We start from the raw sequence: 24,071 nt of genomic DNA on the forward strand, positions 1-24,071 counted from the left end.
AGCCTGCCCAGGGCTGTGGGCACGGCCCCAGTGCCGGAGCTCAGGGAGCGTTTGGACAGCACTCTCAGACACTGGGATTGGATTTGGGTGGTGCTGTGCAGAGCTGGGGTTGGACTCCATGATCCTTGAGCTGCATGTATGCAGGTCCAGTCGGCATACACACGCTGCCTGTCAGAGAGGCAGTGGGATGGTGGGCTGGAGATGCATGCTTTGCCTCAGAGGCCACATTAATGTTAATCAGAAGAATGAGCTTCACAGAGCTTAATACCTCCTGAGGGGGTTCCTTGTGACAAATTCTCTGCTTTTTATGGAAATTAATATTTCTAAAGTATGATGTGGCAGGGAGGCAGGGCCTGTACCTCTGTGAGGGCTGAGCCCAGCCACACAGAGGCTGCTTCCCCAGCACACCAGGCAGGCCCCATACAGCGACTGGGTCCCCTTTGCTGGCGGCAAAGCGAGTCAGAACCCGCTCTGATTTCTGTCATCAAGCATCTCCCGCAAGATCGGCTTCCAGATTAGCATAATCCTATTTGGCTGGCAACCATTTTTATTCAGTACCTCCTAGGGAACAGCAGCAGGCTTTGGGGTGAGGTGCTGCAAGCTGAAGACATTCATGAAGTTAGGTTTTCCTCCTTGCTAAGGCATTCATGCTATGGCATAGCCACTCCATGGCATCAGCTGTCATTAACAAACAGCCCAACCACAGATAATAGGAGTGTTCACTCCCAAGTGCTGAATGTAAGTTTTCTTATAAGTTAATGTCTGTTATATCTTCTGTAGAAAAAATGAAGTGCACAGCTTCACCTGCCTGTACCAGACCTGGTGTATTCTTGAATCTTGCCTAGTGAGAATCTGAGAAAGCAACCTTTTCAAAACTGCAGTATGGATTTACGTGATTAAAGCTGACTCATCCTAAAATGACGTATTCATTCTGGAGCCCTCTTCAGGCTGCCTGGGCTTTGCCAAAAAAAGGCTGCTTTTGGAGACCTGGATCTCCTAGTCTCACTCATTTGCCTGCTTTTAGTTGTTCTGGCTGGCTGTACCTGGTAGGATTCATATCATAATGGCTGTGTCTTTAAAAACTGCTTCCTGAAGCTGAGTTGCAGGATATATTCCAACATCTTGGAGCTCTCTGAGTGACAGAAACCACCGTACTCTTGAGCCATGTTTGAGGCAAAGCTGCTTAGATTGAAGGCTAGATGGCTTTCAGGGAGAGAATCATGGCCTGAGGAAGTTACTAACTTAGCAACTGGAAAGCAAGTAATAGTTCAGAGGAATGGACTGAGAAAAAACAAATTGCAAGGTTTTGGTCTTAGTTTTAGGAAGATTTTGATCTTCACTAGCAGATAGAAATTAGTATATTGTTCTCCTTGACTCTCATTTCTTTACCACTTCTTCAACCATTCTCTCACCTTTTATCTTAACAAAAAATAAAAAATAATTATTTTTTTTAAATCCAAAATGTATATTATTTTTACATTTTCTATGAAAACAAGATATTACACAGCAAATACCATCTCCCGGGATGTAAGTAAGATTAGGAACATACTACAGATTTTAATCGTGATGAATGTTTTCATGCCTCAAGCAAATTCTACAATGAAAAGTGGTAGGAATCCAGAGACAGCAAGTCTATTAACATTTCAGATGAGTTTGAAAATCAGTTAGGTACATTATTCTGAAAATCTTGTCTTGCCACGTGATAAGTTTTTCCAGTGCCACTTGTTGCTACTTGCTGCAATGTCAGGTCCTAAATGTGAAAAGCTCAGTGGGAAGCTACAAGATTATGTAGGTCTGTGACTGTGGTTCAGTGTTGGCAGCATCAAGCTTCTATGTTAACAGTCTCTGTAACATAAAAAGGAAATATCTGATTGTGTTATCTGATTTCATTTTAAAATGATTACTTGAATAATCAGTTGATGACATTTTTGAAGGTTTATAAGGTGTTAAAATTACTCCAGGAACATGAGTTTAATGTTTCCAGTGTGTACACACGTGTTCCTTAGTTCATATAGACTTGAGCAACATCAGAGATTGGTCTTTGGGATCCTCTGTTTGAGGCAATGGAGACAGAGAATGTCTGAGCTCCCCAAATGAGACACATGTCCATGTCCCATCAACATGCATACATCAAGGTGAGAACATCAACATCCATTCTTCTTTCTGTGACTCATCTTTCTCTAAGGCATGAACCCAGAAAGGTGCTGAAGTGCAACCTGCAAACGCTGAAGCCACCACACACACCTGAGTACAGACAGTTTAGATAGTGGCTCTGAAAGCTACCACTCTGATCCTTTTTACAGCTACAAGGTTAGGTTACCATTTCATTCTCATTGCCAAAAGACATTCCAAACCTAAGTTGTTCTACCTGAGCTCGGGAGGGTGAGGTGTTGGAAATATTAATAGAGCTCTCATTATCATCTAACAAACAGTTGTCATGTTGGTACTAATTTATGCAGTTCAGCAGCAAAAGCTCCTAATGATTCTGTGGAAAAAAAATGAATTATGTACTAACATGTACTTTCAAGCATTAACTTTAGTAAAAGCTTTTTTTTTTTTTTTTTTGTAATTTTACCCTTAAGCTGTAGTTTCTCTGGTCTCCTATTGCATATTCTCTTTTAAAGAAATGTGCTGCTTTGTAGTTTTAAAATACATTTAACTCTCACTAACGCAATGTTTGGACATCTGCCAATTCCACTTTGGAATTTCAGCTGATAAAGAGGGTAGCCAATGAGTAGGTCCATATTTGTTATAAATCCAGGGATAGGCTTTGTCATATTAGATAAGATGAGATGGGTATTGTTTGTATGTCTTCATCTGGCTTGTAGCTAGAGGACCCTGAATAGAAGACAATTATTTTTCTGTTGCAGATTTAGTTTCTAAGAGGTTGTTTTAAACTTTGTTTTTCAGATCGCTTTCAGTACAACAGTGGTTTTAATACAGAGTTGTTAAATTGGAAGTATTAAATTCCATAATCACGAGCTTAGTTTTAAAAATTACATCAGAAATTTATTCCTTGTATTTTTCAAGTGCTCTTTGAACAAGCAAACAAAAAGCAGATTAGAATCTCACTGCAGTGGGAAATGCATTGATTCTTTTCTGTTTCTTCTTAGAAAACTTTGCATTCCAACGTTAATAGTCAGGGGTTGACTTTCAAACAAGCATACACAAGCATTTGACTTTTGACTTTCAAAAAAGCCCATACGAATGTTTATGCATCAGTCTTCACAGCAATCTGAAGTGTTTAAACTTTAGAAGGATGGACCTCGTGGGTATTTAAATATTCTTTGCCTGCAGTTAAATGATAAAGTTAAATAAGTACAGTTTGCTTGTGTCTTGAAAACTTTTTTTTCTAGATTCACTCATTCATGACTTGCATCACTGACATTTAGTGCACTGTGGTTTGCAGTAGAAATGAGGAATGTTACATTTTAACTGTAACATAACTGCGTGGCATATGCAGTAAGCATGAAACACAGTGGACTAATGGGACTTGTTATTGATGATGCTGAAAGCTAAATAACCATTAGTATTAAATCTTATGAATAGACTCTTGTCTTTCATCTTACCTCTTCAACCAGATAAAAGACACAGAGGCTATTTAGATGTCATAAGAATAGTTTGTTGAAATCCCTCTGGACTTAAAAAAAAATCTCTCTTCATGTTTCCCAGTGTTTTGTTGCGTTCAAAGAAGTGCCAGTACACTGGTGCTGAAAGAAGAAAAGGACAGAAACCCAGCATTATGTGTGGGTTTAGGCTTGTTAAAGATGCTGTTGAGTTGAAATAACGTGCATCATTTTTCTGCAGAAATCTCTTTATCAGATTTTTAAAAACAGAACATTGAATAGCACTGAAGATTGGCAAGAAGCCTTCTGAGACCAAACTATAATAGAACACTGTGAATGTTTTTGTTTTTCTAGTTCCACTTTGTAAAGTCTCATAAATGTTTTTAAATGACTGTAACAAACTAGAAATGCCTGACTAAGAACTTTCTTTTACAGAGATGTTACATTTATGTAAAGCCTCTGTTCACCTAAACGTAAAGCCTTACAACAATTTAACTAGCAACATTTTCCATTCTAATAATAAAGTGCAACAGGGGTGGTTGTAAATTGTACTCAACATTCATACAGAATATTTAGGAGCAAGATGTACATACACAGTTACCAGTTGATGTGGAAGAAATATTCAGCTTGGAGATTCTTGTGTGATAGCTCTGGGAACAGTAATTTAATTACAAGCATCTCTTGTGAAATTGTACTTCACATGAATACTTCCAGATTTGCAGTGAGTAGATAGCAATAATCATCAGGGATTTTTTTTGTTTGTTTTATAGGAAGCAGAATTGGAAAGCTGTGATGTTAATACCATGCTGCTGGTGCATTTCTTTGGAAAAGAAGGAAAGGAAAAACTTCGCTATTCTGAGTTTTTCAGGTATTTTTTCAGCCAGTCCTGTTTGTAACACCTCTACTCTGCATTAACACTGGTATTAGCCTGACCCAATGCTGAGTTGGTTCAGAAAGTTAAATGGATAACCAGGTAGAAGACTATTTCTGGTTTTACATGATTGAAGTTCTGGTGTAGCTCCTTGGACTACTGTCTGCAGGAGAAATTGTGCTCAATTTTCTGCATCCTACCGTGATGAACTCAAAAGCAGCAAAAGGGCTGGAGGTCATGAGGGTTGAGATTACCATTCTTGGCAGCTGCGTGCTGCCAAGACACAGCATACTGTAAGACAGTATGATTCATGAGTATTTTTTTAGAACAGTGCTAATCAATTAAACTTTACTGAATTGAGATGTTCCCAATTACAACTGTCATGTTAGGATACAGGACACATTTCTGTTTGCTTCAAATTCCAATTTCTGTTGAAACTTCAGTGGTGCCTTTTTTCACCCTTTGAACTATTGCACTAGGGCAGTGCAGATACTTTATGGCACTTGTGCTGGTACTTAAAATTGAGCCAGATGGTAAACAGGATGAGACTGAAGCTGCAGTGCTGGACCAAGTAGCCACTACTGCTGGAAAAGCATTGCTCACAAGTCTGTTTCACTGTAAGCCTGAAAAATCAGAAGCTCAAATAAAGTTCTAAGCCTGGAGTCATTCAGTTCACACGTTACACGTGTCAGAAAAATGCTCTGATGTGGTTGATTTTCAACTTGAAAATCCAACTGGTATCAGGTGTTTGTGTTTTCAGTGAAGGGTTCTTTCTTCCAGTGTTTCTTTAAATCAGTAATGATGACCATCAGTGACACAGCATCAACATTTAACTGGTTAACTCTCTGTTACTTGGGAGATCAATTTCTACTTTTAGTATGAAGTCAGGACACATCTTGTTACGTGAATATTGGGCTGGAATCCAAATACACACTTTGAAATAAATGGAAGTTAAATGCCTGTACATCTCTATGATTCTTGATTTGCATTTTGAACACAACGTCAAGAGAAGTTTGTCTATATTAGTATTACTTCTTCTACAAAAATAATTGGACATTCACAGACTGTGGAAACAAATTGTGATAATTGTTTACTTGATTTTTTGTTCAGAAGCAGGAATCTGTGCCAGCCCTCTTAAAAAATGGATGTTGTTTCAGTCAGTAAAGGTTTGAGGAAAGCCAGAGTGAAAAAGGAAGACAATTTTCTTAGCTCTAAAGAACGTTCCACTCTACTGGCTCAAGTACATACCAGTCTTCAAATAAACAGCCTTTCTCTTTTGAAGACCTCCACTCAATAGGAATCTGAGTGAAATAAGTTTAAGATGCCTGCAGCTCCCTTCTGTATAAATAGCATAGATTCTCTCAATGAAACAAAAGGCAGAGAGCACCAGTAAAAGGTTGTGTTTGCATATACAATGTAAACTGAAATGCCTTGGCTTTTAGATAAAATCCCACGCTGACCCAATGAGGTATGACATTGATAAAACTATGTACCTAGTACGATCAGAACGTATGGGTTAAAGACCTTTGCCTACCACACAGATAGAAGCCTGTAATCAAAATCAAACTCCCACATCTTGCTCTTAAAATCTGTGGGATAAGTGTAAGGTTTAATGCAGGTAATTTTTCAACAGTGGCAGTTATTTTTCGTAGAGTTGGAATGTGCCTCTTTATCACTGTGTAGACACTCCATCTCAGTTGCAACATGACAGTGAAGTTTGTTTAACACACAGAAAGGTGAATAAAAGAATCAGTGTCTTTTTAACCTGTGTGAAGATATCACTTTTCACATGATTTTATTTGCAAGTAAATCAAGCACACCATTTCTAGGTTCCTATTGTTCAGAGAGAATGTGATTTCTATCTGATGGCCTCTCATAAACATTTTACCTTACGCGGGAAGCTATTGTTGGCTGTTTGATCAAAGTGCCACGCTGTTTTTACAAGAGATGACTGATGAGCTGTACAGACATAGATCATTGTCAAAAGAAGAAAATAATGGTAGTAGATGCTTTTATCATTTTCCAAGTTGATGCCTAGAAAGCTTTTCCATTGATCAGTGTAGTACCTAGCGGAACGTAGAAGTGATTAGATTTGATTAGGACACACTAAAACTTGTCACATTAGTTAAATACACAGATATTACTGCATTACAGAGCCGCCACACAGGCTTGAAACTTAAAAAAAAAAAAAAGGAATGCCTTCTTTGTGAAATTTCACTTTACTTGTATGGGAATTCAGAAATCTGAGACTGGTGTTCTCACCTCATTACTTACATATATTTTCCTCATGCTTCTACTTTGCAGTTTGGCTGACTTAAAAATCTTTTTGGAAGTGTGCAGCCATCTGTATCTGCACCAATGATGTCCGACCCTTTTAGTTTGCAGTCCAAACATTTAAAAAATGTCAGACAGACACAGTATCAGGGCACTTCATTTGCCTTGTTCTCCTTCTTTGCATTCAGATGACACAAAGAAAATGGAAACTGTCTATGTCTTTTCAGTCAGTGTGAAGCTGAAGTAAGCCAGTTCTTGTGCCTCCCTTCCTACAGCCCCAAACACAGGAGGCATATGGATTATAGAGAGGGAACGTGGTTAATCATTCTGTTCTCCATCTCCCTCCAGCTGGTGCATGGTTCTTTGGAAATCATAGGTAGGGAATACATGCAAGGAGACCCTCAGACTGCTTTTTACTGGACAAAAATGAGACCATGAAACAATATCAGATAATTTCTCAGCTTATTCTTGTTCTGTTGTGAAAGTAGGAGAAAAGAAGTAATCCAAAAAATAGTAAGAATCCATATAGAAGCAATTCCATATATACTCTATGACACCAGTTAAGCTCTTTCTCACTATTGTACAGAACATAGTCAAAACAGCAACCAAAGCTGCTCCTTTCCATCCTCCATTGAACAGTAGTAGTGGGATTTCCACTTCTGCAGCTTCTGCTGGAAGCACATACAAGTTGAGGAGGCTATCAAGGAAGCACATCCTCTTGTGCCATTCATGTAGTAACAAGGTGGTCTCAGAGCTCTTAAGGCATGACTCAAGGAACACCTGTGCAGCCCCAGACTGCTGCACGATTTCTTGCCAGTTGTATTGTCCTTAACATCACCATTCACGTCTTCAAAACAGTTTTTTTCACTGGCAAAAGGTAGGAAACATTAATCAAATTTATTTTGTAGAGTCCTTATGTAAATCACTAGTAGAAGTGGTGCCTCAAAGCCAGGTGCAATTGGAATGTTTATTGTCCTGTGTCAGTTTAAGAAGATATAAAACAACACACTGCAAGCTCATTGTATGTGTGTATATATATAGATAGATATAACAAAGAAAGGTAAATTAAATACAAGAAGCTGTAACCAGGTAAGACTTTCTTCTCAGAAATGTGAACAAATTTCTGTCTCAGATGACCAGCGCTCTGTTTTTACACCAACATCATCTTCTAATACCTGGCCTCATCTTAGAGATTGTCACACTTCAAACATAAAGCCAGAAATCCACTGGAATTCCAGGCTTTTTTTTTTTATTCTCATGCGTGGCAGTTTCCCTGGAATTTTTGAGAATTTTTGAGAAACTAATTTTTGTATTTTTCTTCCAAAGCTTTTTCACTTGTGCTTTAAATTCAGCTATGTAGTATGTGTTGGTTTTTTTTGTTTTGGTTTTTTGTTGTTTTTTTTTCTTATTATGAGTAGAAAGCTATTTAGTTTTCTGGGTTTAGCACATATTTCTTCTTGACAGCCACTGTGGTGTTTTGTTCTGGGTTGTGTTTTCTGAAAGTCCCTTGCTGATCTTGTTTAAGTATGTCTAATCCCAAATAAAAGAGGAGACAGTAATTCACTCCCTAGACAGTTTATGACTGCTATGACTTTTTTCCTGTAATCTGTCCCCAAGCAAGCTTAAATCTCTCACAATCTTCAAGGGTGAAAAAAAAAAGGAATAAGTGAGAGACTATGGAAAAAATATTAAAAATGCTTCTAATTGATTCTGGGAGGAGAAATGAAAAATTACTTTCCAGTATGGTTAAACAATGATCATAATTTAATCATATAAGAAAAAATAAATCCTGTTAATTTTCTGTCCTGATTTGTTCCCTTCAAACTTCTCATCAATAAATTGAAGTTTGCACCTCTTTATTCATTTTTTTCTTCTCTAGCTCCAGTTGTACAACCGTGCACAAAACACTGCCTTTCATTTCCTTGTCCTGTTTCTCTTTCTTTTGGTATTTTCAAACTCCTTGGTACATTTCATTTGAAAGCATTCATTTAAGAAACCAAAATATATAGACTGAACCACACTGATAGGACTGAAATTTGTTTGGTGCTCTTTCTGTGTTCGTGCCAAGGCACACAGGCAGGATCTCAAGTAGTATCATCAACTAGTGATGTTTTTGCACATTTCCAGTGATTTTCATCTAGAGATTTGGAAGTGCAATTATGATTGCCTTTTTATGTGTCCCTATACCTACACTTCTATCTGTCTATAGACCCCAAATTCACTTAGAGATTACATACAAGCAGGGTCAGACTGAGAAAAGAAAAGGGATGAGAACAAAATCTGGCTTCTGGTTCTATATTCCTATCGTAAGTGAATCTGAGCATTTCCCAAATATTTAGTAGTGAGGCTGAGAAGAATCCCCATTTCTTCCTTTCCTGTATACTTATGAGACAAATAGCTTGATTAGTTTCCACAAAGTGCTTATAGATGAACGTGATTAGTTTGATTATGTTTGCTTTGGAAACAATGAGGACACTAAATCAAAGAGAGTTTTGCCTGTAATTCTGACAACGCTGAGATTGATTAACTGCTTTAGCACTTGCTAAGCTGAGTTTGTAAGCATGTATGTAAATAATCTTGTGAAGGTTAGTGGTTCACGTCCTTATTAGGTTTTCCATATTCTCTTCTGGAAAGTCATATTTGCCAAAAGGCAGCCTTGCAATTCTTGGTAGCAGTCATTTGCTGCAGAGATGATTATCGAGTCTCCAGCAGGACTGCAGTGTCTGAAGAGGAGCCAAAGCAGAGTAGAAATGCTGGAGTAATATATTCACCTCTGTCTTAGCTGTCAAGTTTCCTTCCTACAAACCTATATACCACAAGCACTGGTTGGTTTTGTATTAGAGTACTGAAGCTCTGTACAGTCTTTGAATTCAGATCAAAAAGTATAGGAAGGAAACCATTCCCTAACCTTTCATTTTGTGTTTTTCATTCTACTTCATGTGCCATAAGGAAGCTAGCACTTCATTGCAACATCTCAGGTTGGAGAGAGAATAGCTGCATTCCTGAGGTTCCCCACTTTTATTACATTTTCACTTCTATTAAAGCTGAGTTGCCAAAAAATCCTAACAGACTCCCTCTTTCTGTAGGTTTGTAAAGCATGTTACAAAATGTGGGCTAACTTCTGATAAGGCTTCTGGATGCTGTTGTAACATGATAACAAAGTTGGCCATTGGCCTTCAACATGGGTGTTTTGGAGTAAGGATAAAACAGGCTGTCATAAAGAAAGTACTGTCTGCTCCCAGCCTTTTTTCCATCTTACAAATTTATGATTGATCTTTTCTTTTTGTTATTTGGAAACTCAGGAGTTGCTTTTATCCTTAAGCTGCAATGCAAGAGCATTTCCAGTGCAGTTATTCTTGAATTGTAGAGCACATCTAATATGCGATTCCCATTCCCATAGCTCAATTTTGTCTTTCTTTAAAGTCCACAGCCATTGACTTTAAGAGAGCAGGAATTCCATTAGTATGCTTGTTTTTCCTAATATATGAAGAAATTGTGAAGGAATTTCTAACTGAAAATTGTCACACTGTGATCCAGAAGATAGAAAATGAAGTATCCCTAGTGGTGTTACGGCATATAAGTATCAGGTTTTACTTCCTAACCAGAAAGCTATTTTTAATAACTTTTATTAACTTTCTTTTTAAAAAACTCATTAGGATTTTTAACTCTCACATCTGGGAATAACAGTGACCTAGAATGCTGATGTGATGATTCATGGTATTTTAAATTTTTGTAATATGGGAGTCTATCAGATATAAATTTTACATTACATATTTCAGCTGCTGAATTTGGTATGACAGGAAATCTTCCCACTCTAGCTTGCCAGGAGCAAGCCTACGTGTTGAAATGCAGGATCCGTTAATTTTTTTCATACGTAAAGAAGTAATTCCTGCTCTCCTCCCCACTCTGAGTAAGATGTGTGGCTGATGTGCAACCATCGATGTGCAGTGACATTGCCTGGAAGCAACTGGAGAGGACAAGATTCCAGGCTTGAGAAGAGGCAGCAGAAACCATGGAAAGGTTCAGTGCCTCATTCCCTATCAGACAGAAGCAGGTGCAGAATCAAGCGTATGTCAGAAATGCTAGACCAAATGCTTCCTTTTCCTCTTTGGTTTCCTTGCACCATTCAGCTGGCTGATGTATGTGGCTACGCAGACCACTGGCTCCTTCCTTGGCATATAGAAATGCTTGGTCACCCAGTCCTGCCCTGTCTGGGTACAGCCCTGGGTGGGTCACTGAGACTTTTGTGCTTCAGTGGAACCTGCAAATGCAATATTTAGAAATGAGGGAGGAACACGTCGTTTGTCATCACCTGGCTACTGACCAGCTAATGACAGAGAGGTGGCTCTCCAAAATGAAGAACTTATCCTATCAAAGACAGACCTTACACCTATCACAAGACGTATTTTATTCCACAGAGTAAAAGCCAAGAAAATAAAACACCAAATTACACCCTATCTTGTTTCCCTACATCCGTGGCTATCTTGTTTCCCTACATCCATATTTCTGAAAGCAACCTCATTTTCAGCAGCTTCTCCTCCCCCAGACCAGGTGTTCCATCAACTGCAATCGAAGATGTGGTTACTGCTCTGCATGACCTGTGCTGTCTTCCAGCCATGCATGAGCCACACATCCCAGATACTCCACTCTCACTTCTGCTGGGCACTCCCAAAACGCAGCAAAGCTCTGTCAGTTTGCCTGCATGGCTTTGGTCTGCAAGGCGTGTTACGCCCAACTGCTCAGCACAGGCAGAGAATCACAGCCTTCAAAACAGTGCAGCCAGCTTTTGGAAGGCTGTTAAGGCAATGGTGTTCTGAGTACCCCAGCCAAGAAAACCTTCTGCCTGTTGTAATGCTGTCCCTGGGGGGGCACCTCTGCCGTGCAGGCGCCTTGAAGCTACCTTCACTGGGCCACAGAAATGCTCATATAAAATGTGGGAACATAGCATAGACGTACTCAGTATTACAGTAATAGAACTCCAGCCTGAATCTTAAATTTCCTCTCAGTGTCAGGCTTTCGGTCACCTGTGTGTCCTGAGCAGTGAAGCATTTGTTGGCTCTTTATTTGCATGTGCGGCTCTAATTATTAGAGAAGAAAATACAAGAGAGAGCTTATGCTGCAGCAGCAGCTTTCAGCTAACCCCTTATAGACTTCACAGAGCTTCAAGCTACTAATTGTCAGAGTGATCTCATTAAAGAACTAAAGATAGCTGTGCAGGCTAAAATGCTTTAATTTCAGGGAAAATAATTCAAATCCAGTGAGGCCATGCAAACACTGATGAGCAAATGAGTCTCTGCTGCTCTTTGCTGCCTGGACCCTTAGCTGTCTTCTCCAACTAATTGCTTTGTCCCAATATAGAAGTATTTCATTCCCTCCTGTCAGTAAATTTTGCAACTCAATTAAGCAGGGTTCTTTTGATGTAATGAAAAGATTCTGGCAAGCCTGGTTGTGTTTTTAACCTTTATATTCACAGGGAAAAAAATTATACACAGCCCATCTCTAAATAGCTCATACACCATTGTTTTTCTCTATCTTGAAATTCATATCCAGCTCCCCCCCCAGAAAATGAGAAATGGTTACGTGGGCCAAAATTCAAAGCTACTGCTCTGCTTGTGGTTCCAGCTTCTGAAGGATAGTGGAGTGAAGGGTGGTGAGGCCCTGGCACGGGTTGCCCAGAGAGGTGGTGAATGCCCCAACCCTGGGTCAGGCTGGACGGGGCTCTGAGCACCTCTGATGGAGCTGCAAGTGTCCCTGTTCATGACGGGGGGTTGTATCAGATGGCCTCTAAGGGTCGCTTCCAACTCAAACTGTTCTGTGATTCTGTACCCACACATTAGTACTTGATTCTCGTACTGCTTTAGTTTTTCTTCCGAAAGAATGAGTGTCTTCTAAAACTGCTGATGTTCACAGCATCCTTTTTCAGACAGCTCTCTCCTGAAATACCTGCGACATCATTTTCTGTGCTCTTCCAAATCGTCTGCATGCCATCTGTAGTCCCAGCGAACCCATTCTCTCAGTATTAAAGAACCAATTTGCCAAGCTTCTCTTTGCTGTCTGAGCTTTGCAGTCTTTGAGGCTTTTAGTTGTCCTTTCATGTAGCGATGATTTCAAGGTTCCTCTTTTCTTTCACCTTTGTAATAGTTGGGGCCTCTTCTTTGGAGGTGCTTTCCAACCTTAAATTCCTCTTTTATAAATGTGAAGTTTCCTAAATAACATGTTAGGCCTTTAGCTGCCGTGTCCTTTTCCACTCATTCATTACAACACTGCCTCATCGATCATTTTAATTCATTATCTGCACCTTTTCAAACATTTCTTCCTCACGTGAAAACTATAGACGATCTGCATGCTGTCTTAGCGTGGGCTTAGGGAACACCCTGCTGGTGTCCCTGCTGAAATGCAGCTCTGGGAACAAGTCAGCTCCCAGGCTGGTATCTGCGGCCAGCTGGTGGTGTCTAATGCATATCCACTATTTGTTCTCACAGGTTCATGGAAAATTTGCAAACAGAAGTGCAAGAAATGGAATTCATACAGTTTTCCAAGGGATTGAATGTCATGAGAAAGGAGGACTTTGCAGAATGGCTACTGTATTTCACTGATGAGGAAAATAATGAAATCTACTGGCAAAACGTGAAAGACAGATTTGAAGCAGGAGAGGTTGGTACCTGGAGTGTGCTTTGTTTTGCTTCCTTATTTCTGCATACAGGTTTTCATGTGAATGCAAGTATCTAAAAATAAAACCAGTTTCCAAATCAATTATGGCAGCCCTTGAGTTTTATGCAAATAAGAACAATGACAATTTACTGACTGAGAAATATAAGTACTGACAACAAGCATTCACATCCAAATGTTAAGTCCATTGGATTTAACAAAATAGATTTACTGTCATTTGAAAGTACTATCCAGTATATATCATGTAATTCTTTGATACTCTAGAATATCAGTTTGGAAGAATTTAAGACTTTCTGCAAGTTTACAAACAACCTAGAAGACTTTTCTATTGCCATGCAGATGTTCACCGTAGCCAATCGTCCTGTTAAACGAGGTGAGTGCTCCACAGCTTCACATCTGTATTTTTTAAAAAGAAAATATGCACTTTTCTTACAGAATTTTGTGCAGTGCTGCACAATCATGGCTATGAAAAGTAAGTAAAGTATTTTTTAAACCAAAGAATTGAGGGCGAGTGTCTTTCACATATAACAGACATTTAGGAACAATGCAGCAAAATTTTTGTGGAAATACAAGTGTCTTTTGTTGTGATTCTGAAGTTGTTACATACTTGTGATACTTGAAAGACAGATCTCCTGAGTTACCTGCAAACAGTAACAAAAGTTCCTGAGAAAGGTTGTTGAGACATTAACATTCCTTAAGTTGAATAATTGGTTGGCTCACTTGAAAATGAACAGTGTGTCATGATAAGATCCTTCTCTAGACTTATACTTAACATAAAGAGCTGAAACAGTTAACCTCTTTTTAAGACAAAATTAGGACTGTATATAATGTATTTTAGGACCTTTTTAAATTGTGGTATATCCTTTTCCAGGAAGGTTTTCTACTTAATCATATTTAAATGAAATGAAGAAGAGTCAACTGTATTTACAGAGAAATTATTGAAAGAGGCAAAGATGAGAGATGGCATGCTCTTTTTTCTAGTAAGCTTCAGAACTAAGCATATTTATATAATTAGTTATAAACATCATTTGCCTATGAAATCAGAAGCACAATATTGCTATATTTATCACTTAGTGGGACAACTTGCTGTAATAAATCTACAGTGCTACTCTAATGTAGTAACTTCCATTTCCTCCTTGAAACTCAAACATCTGGGATGCCTTCAAAAATGCAACCCATTCATGTGGCAGAATGTGCTTGCGGTGATAATCTACAACCATTTCCCTCTTGCTATCTTCTGTTTTATGACAATCCCACACATTTTCTTATTTTACTTGAGGCAAAACTCCAAATTCTTTACACCACAAAATACTCTAGCTAGGATATCCACAGGACATTGTAAATTCTACAGAATGCTGCAATTTATATGCTTTGCAATGCCTTTACAAGTTCAGTAATGTAATGATGTCATATTCTGTCTTCACTAGCTGAGTTCAAGAGAGCAGTGAAGGTGGCAACAGGACAGGAGCTCTCAGATAATATTCTGGATACCATCTTCAAGATTTTTGATCTAGATGGAGATGACTGCCTCAGCCACGGCGAGTTCCTTGGTGTCCTGAAGAAGCGAATTCATCGAGGTTTGAGGGTAAACAGCTGATGACATCTATCATTCTCATTAATATACTTGTTTTTAAATACCACAGATTATTCTTACAACTATCTTATTAATATTAATAATATTATTATTAAATAATAATATATAATAATAATAATAATAATATATAATGTTATTATAATAAATTAAATCTTAAAATACACAAGTAGAGATAGGGAATGGAAAGAAATTATATTTTAAAATGAAGACTCCTTACTGTTTATGAATGTGGGAGGAGTGCTGCCATCATTGCTAATATACATGTGAACTATGGGAGCAGCAGCATCGCTCTACATAGTAGATTTATAACACAGACTGCAAGTAAGAGTCTTTTTTGTGTAAATACTAAACATACTCTAATTTTATTAACAGGTACCACAACAGCAAGGCATTCAAGGGTACTGGAAGTGCGTGAAAAGAGAAAGCATTAAAGGAGCAAAAGAATTGTGGAAGCAAAGTGGGAAAAGTCCTTTTTAAAAGTGTCCATTATTGCTGGTTTGCTGTAAATGTTATGTAGGGTTTTTTTGTCTGTCCTGTTTACATAACAGCTGAATCAAAAATACTTTTTTTTACTACAGCTGAACTAAATTAACCCAATATCTAATGCAAAAAAAAAAGAAAAATTATATCGTTCTAGTATAATCAGTTGGGTTTGCAGAATTGTTATCAGGTTTGACCTCCCTACAGAAATACTCTTGTTCTAGGGAGTAATGCTATTTATTTTTCTGTGGAGTCTGACCCTGCTCTGTGACGTCTGGGATGCATAGGATTTAATAGTGGCCACTGGCTGGAACATCCCAACAGTATCATCTCCTGTTGGAAGAGTGGTCATCATCTCATCCGGCCACTAACACAGCAGTTCTCTTTCCCTGGCAAAGACAGAGGTCTGAAAAGGGAAACCATTTGCACAGTCCATGCAAGTCAAGGTACCTGCATCAAAAACAAAATCTCACATGGCTTGTGCCCCCATTACTGTGAGCTGCTTGTTGCTAGTTCCTGGCAGATGGTTCCACCAGGTCCAGGGTAGATGTCTGATTTGTCTGCCTTTGTTGATAATAGCTTTAAACTGGAAATATAAGGCTGCTGATACTGGCTTTAAAAGTTACATGTTGATCTATGAATGTGTATCGAGCCTCTCAGACCTCTTCAACAAACAGTATAAACAAGAAGGAAAAATCCTCATCCTTATTCTATCATAAGCAGTGATTACACCTTGATTTGTAACTATTTTGCTTAATTGTAATGCAGAAGATAAATGTGTAACAAATATTTACTTTGTGTTAGTAACAATTATGACAGGGAATGCTGCAGTATCTCAGGAACTCAAGGTTATAACAAGCATTGGCAGGAATAATAGACCCAACAAAAAGTAAACAAATTGTTTATGACTCCGAATTGCAAAGCTAGACATAAGATGTCAATCAATAAAACAAAAAGAAGGTAAAAATTAACGTGAATGTTTTTCAGCCATATCACAGTGTGCTTCTCTGTATACACACATATGCATGGTGCATGAGTTTTTTTCTCACAGACTCAAGAGCCTGTAGTCACAGCTCCAGATCAGTTGGTTCCTGGTTGGTCACTGCATATAGGAGACAGACTTTAACACACAGAGCTGTCAGCGTTGTCTGTTTTGTCCAGGCTGGGGTAAAGGCCTGACTTCAAGGCCTTGTTATAACAGACTCAAAAAACAAACTGGGTAAGACAACCAAGAAATCTCACCAGATTCCCACCTAAGGAGGGTTACAGGTAAGATATTTGGTATGTCAGTGGCCATCAGGCAAGCTCGTGCTAAGGAAGAGTCCTCCCAGGTCTCAGCACTCTAGAGGGAAGCAAGCAAAGCAGCAGCATGCAACCACCTGCTACTCTTCCCTATGCAGCATTCTCTTGGAGCTTTAATTTAAATTGTGTGAAAGAGAAAATGCTTTTCTTTGTGTGATCTGTAAGTATGCACCCAGTCTCGTCCACATGAACAGGAATGTTACTGTGGGTGCCCCAGGACCTGTCTAGAAAATCAGGTACCAGTGACTGCCAAGGATCCCTCTGCTTCCGCCAGGAACCTCTCAAAAATGAAATAAAATGCAGTAAATGCCACTGCCTCTCCCCCTTATGCTGAAATGGCACTGCTCTGTGAGCAATGAGAAATCAGGCAGCTGTTTTCACTCTGTGCTTTTGGAAGCTGTTTATGGTGATGGGAACTATGAGTAAGAGCTGTTGGGAGCAGAGGTGGGGCAGCAGGGCTGGCTTCAGATCACTAAACATTTTTTTTAAAGGACAAAATCAAGCAAGACACTTCGGTATCACAGAAGTGTGTGTGTGTTCCCCTGCAGTGGGCGTTGTTCCAGCTCTGCTATAATACAAGGCAGCCTTTTACTTGTTGCTGTTCATATTTTGGCAAATTGACTTTACTTTGGAATGGAGGTAATTGTTTAACAATTTATTCTGTGAATTCTTAATAGGTTTTTGATGTTCTACATTGCTTTTGTGGTTGTTTTTTGTTTTGTTTTGTTTACCAATGACACATATCCTGCAAACTGTTTGGTTTTCTGTTGGAAAAATCAATTCATCTAGCTTTAGTGTATCTAGGAGTTTAATGCCTCATTGCTCATTCGTATCTGGGTTTGTGCAATCAGCAATATCTGCTTTTGGCAGCAAGTTACTAAAAATGGATTTCAAGTCTTATTTCTTAGCTAAAGATCTGGTGTCCAGTTCAGAGGAAAAAGAAAACAGATACGCTTATTTTAAAACAAACGCCATGTCTATAGTAAAATAAGAAATGGAATGATTACATAGGAATTAAAGTGCAATCAGCATTTTCAGAAGAAACTATCCTGAAAGTACAGCCAGGAAGGAATTCCTCCGAATGCCAGGGAAGATTTGTCTGTTGAAAGATCAGGCTCTGTGTTTAATCTATAGCTTATTTTTGTTTGTTTTCACCAAAAAGATTTGTGAAACAGTCTTAAAATCATTTCTCAGATAAAATATCTTAGACTGAAAGAGCTGTTTACATAAGTGTTTAGACTGACCTTGTCTTATGAGGAATCCATTGTAGTTTTGATTTTTTTAAGTTCCTTTTAGTAACTGTATGGTATTTGCAAGCTGTCTGTCAGCATTACTCAACATAATTTATTTAAAGGTCTTGCCTACTGCCAATGTACCAATTAAGTGTATCAATTACAACTTTTTTAATCCTAGGAATCCTTCCTCTGAACAGAAATATACTAAAAATGAAATAAAATTAAATGCTAAAAAACAAATCCAACTTTGTTTTTGAGTGTTATTTGGAATTAAAAAAATAATATATTACATACTGTGAAGGTCTCATAAACTGATTTAATGTATTTTAAAAGAATACAGAAGATGAGAACTGCCAGATAAAGGGCCGAAATGGGAACAAATCCAGAGAGTTAGAGGAAATATTTCAAAATTCGTATCTATCATCCATACTTTGACTTAAGCATAAAGATGGATTAATAAATGTACATTGGAGTTTCAAGTACAATTCTTCTTCTCATGGAAGAGTGCCAACATGTCTTGTGTCTTCAACCTTTCCTATTAAACAGTCACAGCAGGTCAGGAAACTATTCCAGTGAAGAAAGAAACCTTCATTCCTTTTGAACAGACAGTATTTATCCCAGTGATGTGGTTGTTATTACTGAGATCCACACTGACCAAGCAACAGCCCCTCTAATGCCACTGGGCACAGAGGAAGCATGAAGGCAAAACCTGTGGACATAGACACATACTGTTAGCACCAGGCAGCCACAGAAATTCCTCCTAGAGAAATTGAAGATGTTGCCCAACAAGAGGTGGAAAGGAAACCTGAGAGACTTGAGCATGTACAAAATTAATCCACAAACAAGCTTGCAGCTCCTCGCTCATTTACTTTCTGAAGGTTTCCTGCTGTCTTTGTTGATTAAACAATTCCTAGTTGGTTCAATAATGTAGAAATTATGCAGCATATGTGGAGACAGATTTCCCATTAGGCTGGTGTTGGCTCAGTTAATAAAGTTTTTGCTTCATTAACCAGAAGGCCGTGGTGCAGAGCTCTCCTCATGGACCCCAGGAACGGCTCTGCGGCTCATGCACACCATCTTCCCAACACTGCCCAACTGTGCACCCACCTGTGTTGTGCCAGAAAGTACACCTCATTCCTTGGAGAGCAAAAAGCTTGCTTTTTCATACCCACATGCCCAATTGGAAGCTTCTTCTTTTGTTTCCTGCTCCAGCTGATGGTGGCCTGCCTTTCCCCACCAACTGATGTGGAAATCAAATCATAGAATGATTAAGGTTGGAAAAAAACACTAGGATCATCCAGTCCAACCATCAGCATGTCCCTACCATGCCCATTAACTGTGTCCCTCAGTGCCACATCTCCACATTTCTTGAATCCCTCCAGGGACAGTGACTCCAGAGACTGGGCAGCCTGTGCCACTGCTTCACTACTCCTTCCGAGAAGAAATTTTTCATGATATGCAACCTGAACTTTCCCTGGTGCAACTTAAAGGGAGGAAGGCTCTGGGACACTCTGGCAAACTTAAAGATTGAAGGCTCTGGGAGAACACACTCTGCATTTGGCAAAATGTGAGATTCACTTTGGCCTCATATCAAATGCTCCCAGTCAGGAAAATTGGGGAGAAAGGAGACTCTGTAGTCACAGCAGAGAAATGTGTGGGATTTCAGACACCAGCAAGTGCCAAAACATCCTCTGAAGAGTCTGTCCTTGTCATAGAAACATAGAATACCCTGAGTTGGAAGGGACCCATAAAGATCATCAAATCCAGCTTCTGGCTCTACACAGGACCACCCACAAATCAGACCATATGTCTGAAGAGCGTTGCCCAGACACCTCTTGTCAGTGCCATGACTATTGGGCCCTGTTCCAGGGCCTGACCACCCTCTGGTGAAGAACCTTTTCCTGATTTACAACCTGACCTTCCCCTAATGCAGCCCCAGGCCGTTCCCTTGGGTCCTTCTCCATGAACTGCAGGGGGAGCACAGAAGATGAGCCTGTCGCCAGACTTGTACTTTGGCAATGCCTTCTTTGTTCATAAGCTTTAATGGATCCTACATAAGAGTACTTGCATTTGGGCTTTTTTTCTATAAATTGAAGTGCTGTTTTCTTGGAAGAGTGAAAACTCTCAGGAACAGTTTTAAAGACTTGTCAATACAGTGTTTTGGTGTGCTTTTTTTTTCTTTTCAGAGTAGTTTTTTAATTATGTGGCATCTTACTGTGTTTTAATCTACTTTGAAATTGATACTATTAGAAGGAGCAAACATTACTAAAAAGTGTGTGTCTCTTAAATAAACCACACAAGGTGGTTCCTAAAGCAATGGGAGCTGAGTCACAGTACAGCTGATTGTATTCCCTGCTGAATGGGAAGGATAGCAAAATGCTCTGCAGCTGGTCTTTAGAAAAGAGAATTCAAACTATAATTTAGGAGACATGAACATGACCGAACACAAGGATGCTAGGAAAGCAAGGAATAAATCAACACAGCTGAAATTAAATGTTTCAAATGTTGTTTGAACAAAACAAGTTCTTTGCAATTTAGGATTTGACCCAATGCAAACAAGGACAACTAATCACTCACAGTTAATGTATACAAGATTACATGAGCTGCACTGGAATGCAGAGAGCAAGTACTTGAGCCATCTCCTTTGGTTTTATGCATATATCAGAATTTAAGCCTACAGAAATTGATTTGTCTGTTTATTACCTAGAACAAATAGAAAAGATTCCTAATGAGCCACATTATTATTTTGCATCAACCTCCACCTAAGAGGATGCTGGGTTGCTTCTTGTCAGGTCATGGCTTGTTCATAGCCCTCAGAGGAAAGAAACACTGGAGCAAAATTGAAATGAAATTATGAAGATGAAGGCTAAAGAGAACAATGAGAACATCTGAAGGAGAGTTTGCTGTGTTTTGCTGTAAGGCAGCTTTCCAAAAGGACAGCAGATGTATAACTATATATTTTTTTCAATTAAAAAAAAAAAAATGTTGTAAGAGGTGATGCAGTAATTTACAGTGCAGTAAATTTTTCCACTTTTTCCCTGCTAAGTTGTGTGAACTGTTTATTGTAAACAGACCAACAAACTTCTGGAAGACTGTGGAGGAGACCCCTGCCAGAGCAGGGGCTGCAAAGGTACATTTCACTGCTCTCACAGAGATCTTCATGTAGGTAAAGCAGGTGGGCAGCCAGACAGGGGCATGTGAAATGGACCAGAGACACCTGGGTTTTGCTTCTTGACAATTATGGGATGACCTCATATGAGCTGTAGTGCAGTGCTTCAAAGCCAAGCAGACACACAGTCACTTCTAGCAGAGCTTGCTTCCATTCTGCCCAGCATCCATTTAAGGAGTTCTTTTCTGCTCAGTAGATACATCCCAGATGGCTCTGAGAAGTGGAAGATGTTACTCCCTGAGCCAAGTGGTCCTTATGCAGTGCAATTCCTCGGGTGGAAGCACACATCTAGGACAAGCAGCCCTCCCAGTGCCTCCCAGACTTGTCAGCATCTTTCTTTGATTCATTTCTACTTCAGTTCCCCTTAGGATGGAAACACTGACAGAAATGTTGCTGGCAATAGCTGGTCAAAAATCATCTCTCCTAGGCTTATACAGCTGTCACTGGCTTTGTAATTCATATTCACTACTTCTTATAAAGAGTTACGATATTATTACGAAAGTCGAGGAGAAGGATGAAAGCAGTGTTAGAGGGCAGTAACAGCAGCCACAGGCACCACAGGCTCAGCACAAGCTGGTTGTAGTTGCACCTCCCTGGAGACCTATTCTGGCCCATTCCCACCGATGGTGGTGTGGCACTCAGGGCTCAGTGCAGGATGAAGATCACACATGCTGTGAAGTTACTCACTTCCAAAAGTGGTTGGGTAGAAAAATGTTCACACTGTATGTACACATCTTCCTTGTAATTCAAATTCCAACAGCCCTGTACCCAAGACTTCCAATAGGGTGATGAGGGTTGTATATCCCACTGCTGACAGTTTTATATTCCATAGCTCACACCCCTCCTTTAATAAGGAGGTCACCATCCCAGTGACCCTCAGAAAACAGCACCTCTCTAAAGCACTGCTCATGAGAAAGAAACTAATTATTTACAAGAGTCAGGGGAGGATCAGGTTAAGAGTTAGGAAAAGGTTCTGCACCAAAGGGCAGTGGGCACAGGCCCTGAGCTGCTGGAGCTCGGGGAGCATTTGGATACTGCTCTCAGACATAAGGTTTGATTTTGGGTTATCCTGTGTGGAGCCAGGGGTTGGACTTGATGATCACAGAATCACAGATTTGTAGGGGTTGGAAGGGACCTCTAGAGATCATCGAGACCAACCCCCCTGCCAACGCAGGTTCCCTACACCAGGTCGCACAGGTAGGCGTCCAGGCGAGACTTGAATATCTCCAGAGAAGGAGACTCCACAACCTCCCTGGGCAGCCTGTTCCAGTGCTCCGTCACCCTCACCACAAAGAAGTTCTTACGCACATTCGTGCGAAACTTCCTATGCTGCAGCTTATGTCCGTTTCCCCTCGCCCTGTCTCCACGTACCACTGAAAAGAGACTGGCCTCACCACCATGGCCGCCACACCTCAGATATTTATAAACCTGGATCAGGTCCACTCTCAGTCGTCTTTTCTCAAGGCTAAACAGACCCAGTTCACTTAGCCTTTCTTCATAGGGATCCTTATCGGTCTCTTCCAACTCAGGATATTCTATGACACTGTGATTCTAAGTAAGCAGCCAACCACTGGGTCAATGTTTCCATTGCCAGTGGCTATGCTTGGTACAGTGAACAACTGGAGATTCCTGAATTTGATATCTAAGAGGTATTTTCTGCTTGTTTGGCAGTCACTTTTGCCTCATGTTACTTTTGGGTGTCCCAGCTGGTTATGACTGACACTGCAACAGATAACCACCCACAGCGTGTTACACAGTTATCATATATGGGATTCAGAATTCCTCTCATTTTCTTTAGCTTAGCTGTGAGCATTTCATCACCAAAAAAATACAGGACCACTGAATGTCACTGTGTACTCTTTCCACAGTGTTCACCAGCTAGTCAGCATGCCAGACAGTGCCAGGTGGTTGGTATGGAAGGGGCATGCTGTGAGCACAGAATCATAGAATTAAGGTTGGAAAAGGCCACTAAGGTTGGAGGTTGGACTCAACCATCAACCCATCCCCACTAACCACACCACTAAGTGCCACATCTCCACATTTCCACATCCAGGGGCAGTGACTGCACCACCTCCCTGGGCAGCTGTACCACTGCCTCACCACTCCTCCTGATAAGAAATTTTTCCTAACATCCAACCTAATACCCAACATAGTTCAGAAAAATTCATTTTTGACAGTCCAGTTCCCAATTTCATCCCATATATTACAGGATGAATACCAGCTGTTTGATATTCAGTGGCTCAACCTGTGCCACACACAGGCTGACAGAACTGTGCCCCTTCACTGCTACTGTGATTGCGAAGGTACCATACCGACTCCACACAGCTGCCCCACGCTGCGCTCCCCACCAAGCCCCTCATCGGTCGGTCGCATTTATTTGCTCATTTTTTGCTCTCGGCCGATCCCACGCCGTGAGGAACCCGCGTAACCCCGCAGTGCCGTGCTGCAGCGCGGCCGCCGCCAGGTGGTGCCGGAGCGCCGCGACAGACTGCCGTGAGTGGACGGCGGGTGGGAACGGGGCCGTGACCCGAGGCCGTGGCAGCGCCCTGCCCTCGGACGGCGTTCACGTCCTTCCCGGTAGTGGATGGCGTTGTGCTTTGGATTCAGGGTGAGAATAATGCCGATGTCGCAGAGCAGAGCTGCGCAGAGTTCAGCTTCTCGAAGTGCCCTGCCGGGAGAGGCGGCAGGTACGCAGCAGCTGGGAAGGGGCAGGACCAGCGCAGCCGACCCGGACGGCCGGAGGGATGTCCCACGCTGTGCTGTGACGGCGGCCGGAGGCTGCCGCGCAGGGACCGCCCCGTGAGCCGGGCAGGACGCCGCACCAACACGCGCCGTCGGGGCTCAGCCACCCGGAGGCAGAAGAAGGAGGAGGAGGCGGCGGGCGCGGGGCCGCCCATCTCCCGCCCACTGC

At 40.6% G+C, this 24,071-nt stretch overlaps 1 protein-coding gene across 1 annotated transcript; it reads left to right on the forward strand.

Moving 5' to 3' along the window:
- Positions 1-4,316: 4,316 nt before the first annotated feature.
- Positions 4,317-18,231, forward strand: MICU2 (mitochondrial calcium uptake 2). Its single transcript, XM_019612284.2, has 5 exons — positions 4,317-4,434; positions 13,194-13,365; positions 13,645-13,753; positions 14,808-14,965; positions 15,347-18,231. The coding sequence occupies exons 1-5, from the start codon at positions 4,370-4,372 to the stop codon at positions 15,449-15,451; spliced, it is 609 nt and encodes a 202-aa protein (XP_019467829.1). The 5' UTR covers positions 4,317-4,369; the 3' UTR covers positions 15,452-18,231.
- Positions 18,232-24,071: the final 5,840 nt, after the last annotated feature.

This window comes from Meleagris gallopavo, chromosome 1, assembly GCF_000146605.3.
Source record: "Meleagris gallopavo isolate NT-WF06-2002-E0010 breed Aviagen turkey brand Nicholas breeding stock chromosome 1, Turkey_5.1, whole genome shotgun sequence".
NCBI classification, from domain to species: Eukaryota; Metazoa; Chordata; class Aves; order Galliformes; family Phasianidae; genus Meleagris; species Meleagris gallopavo.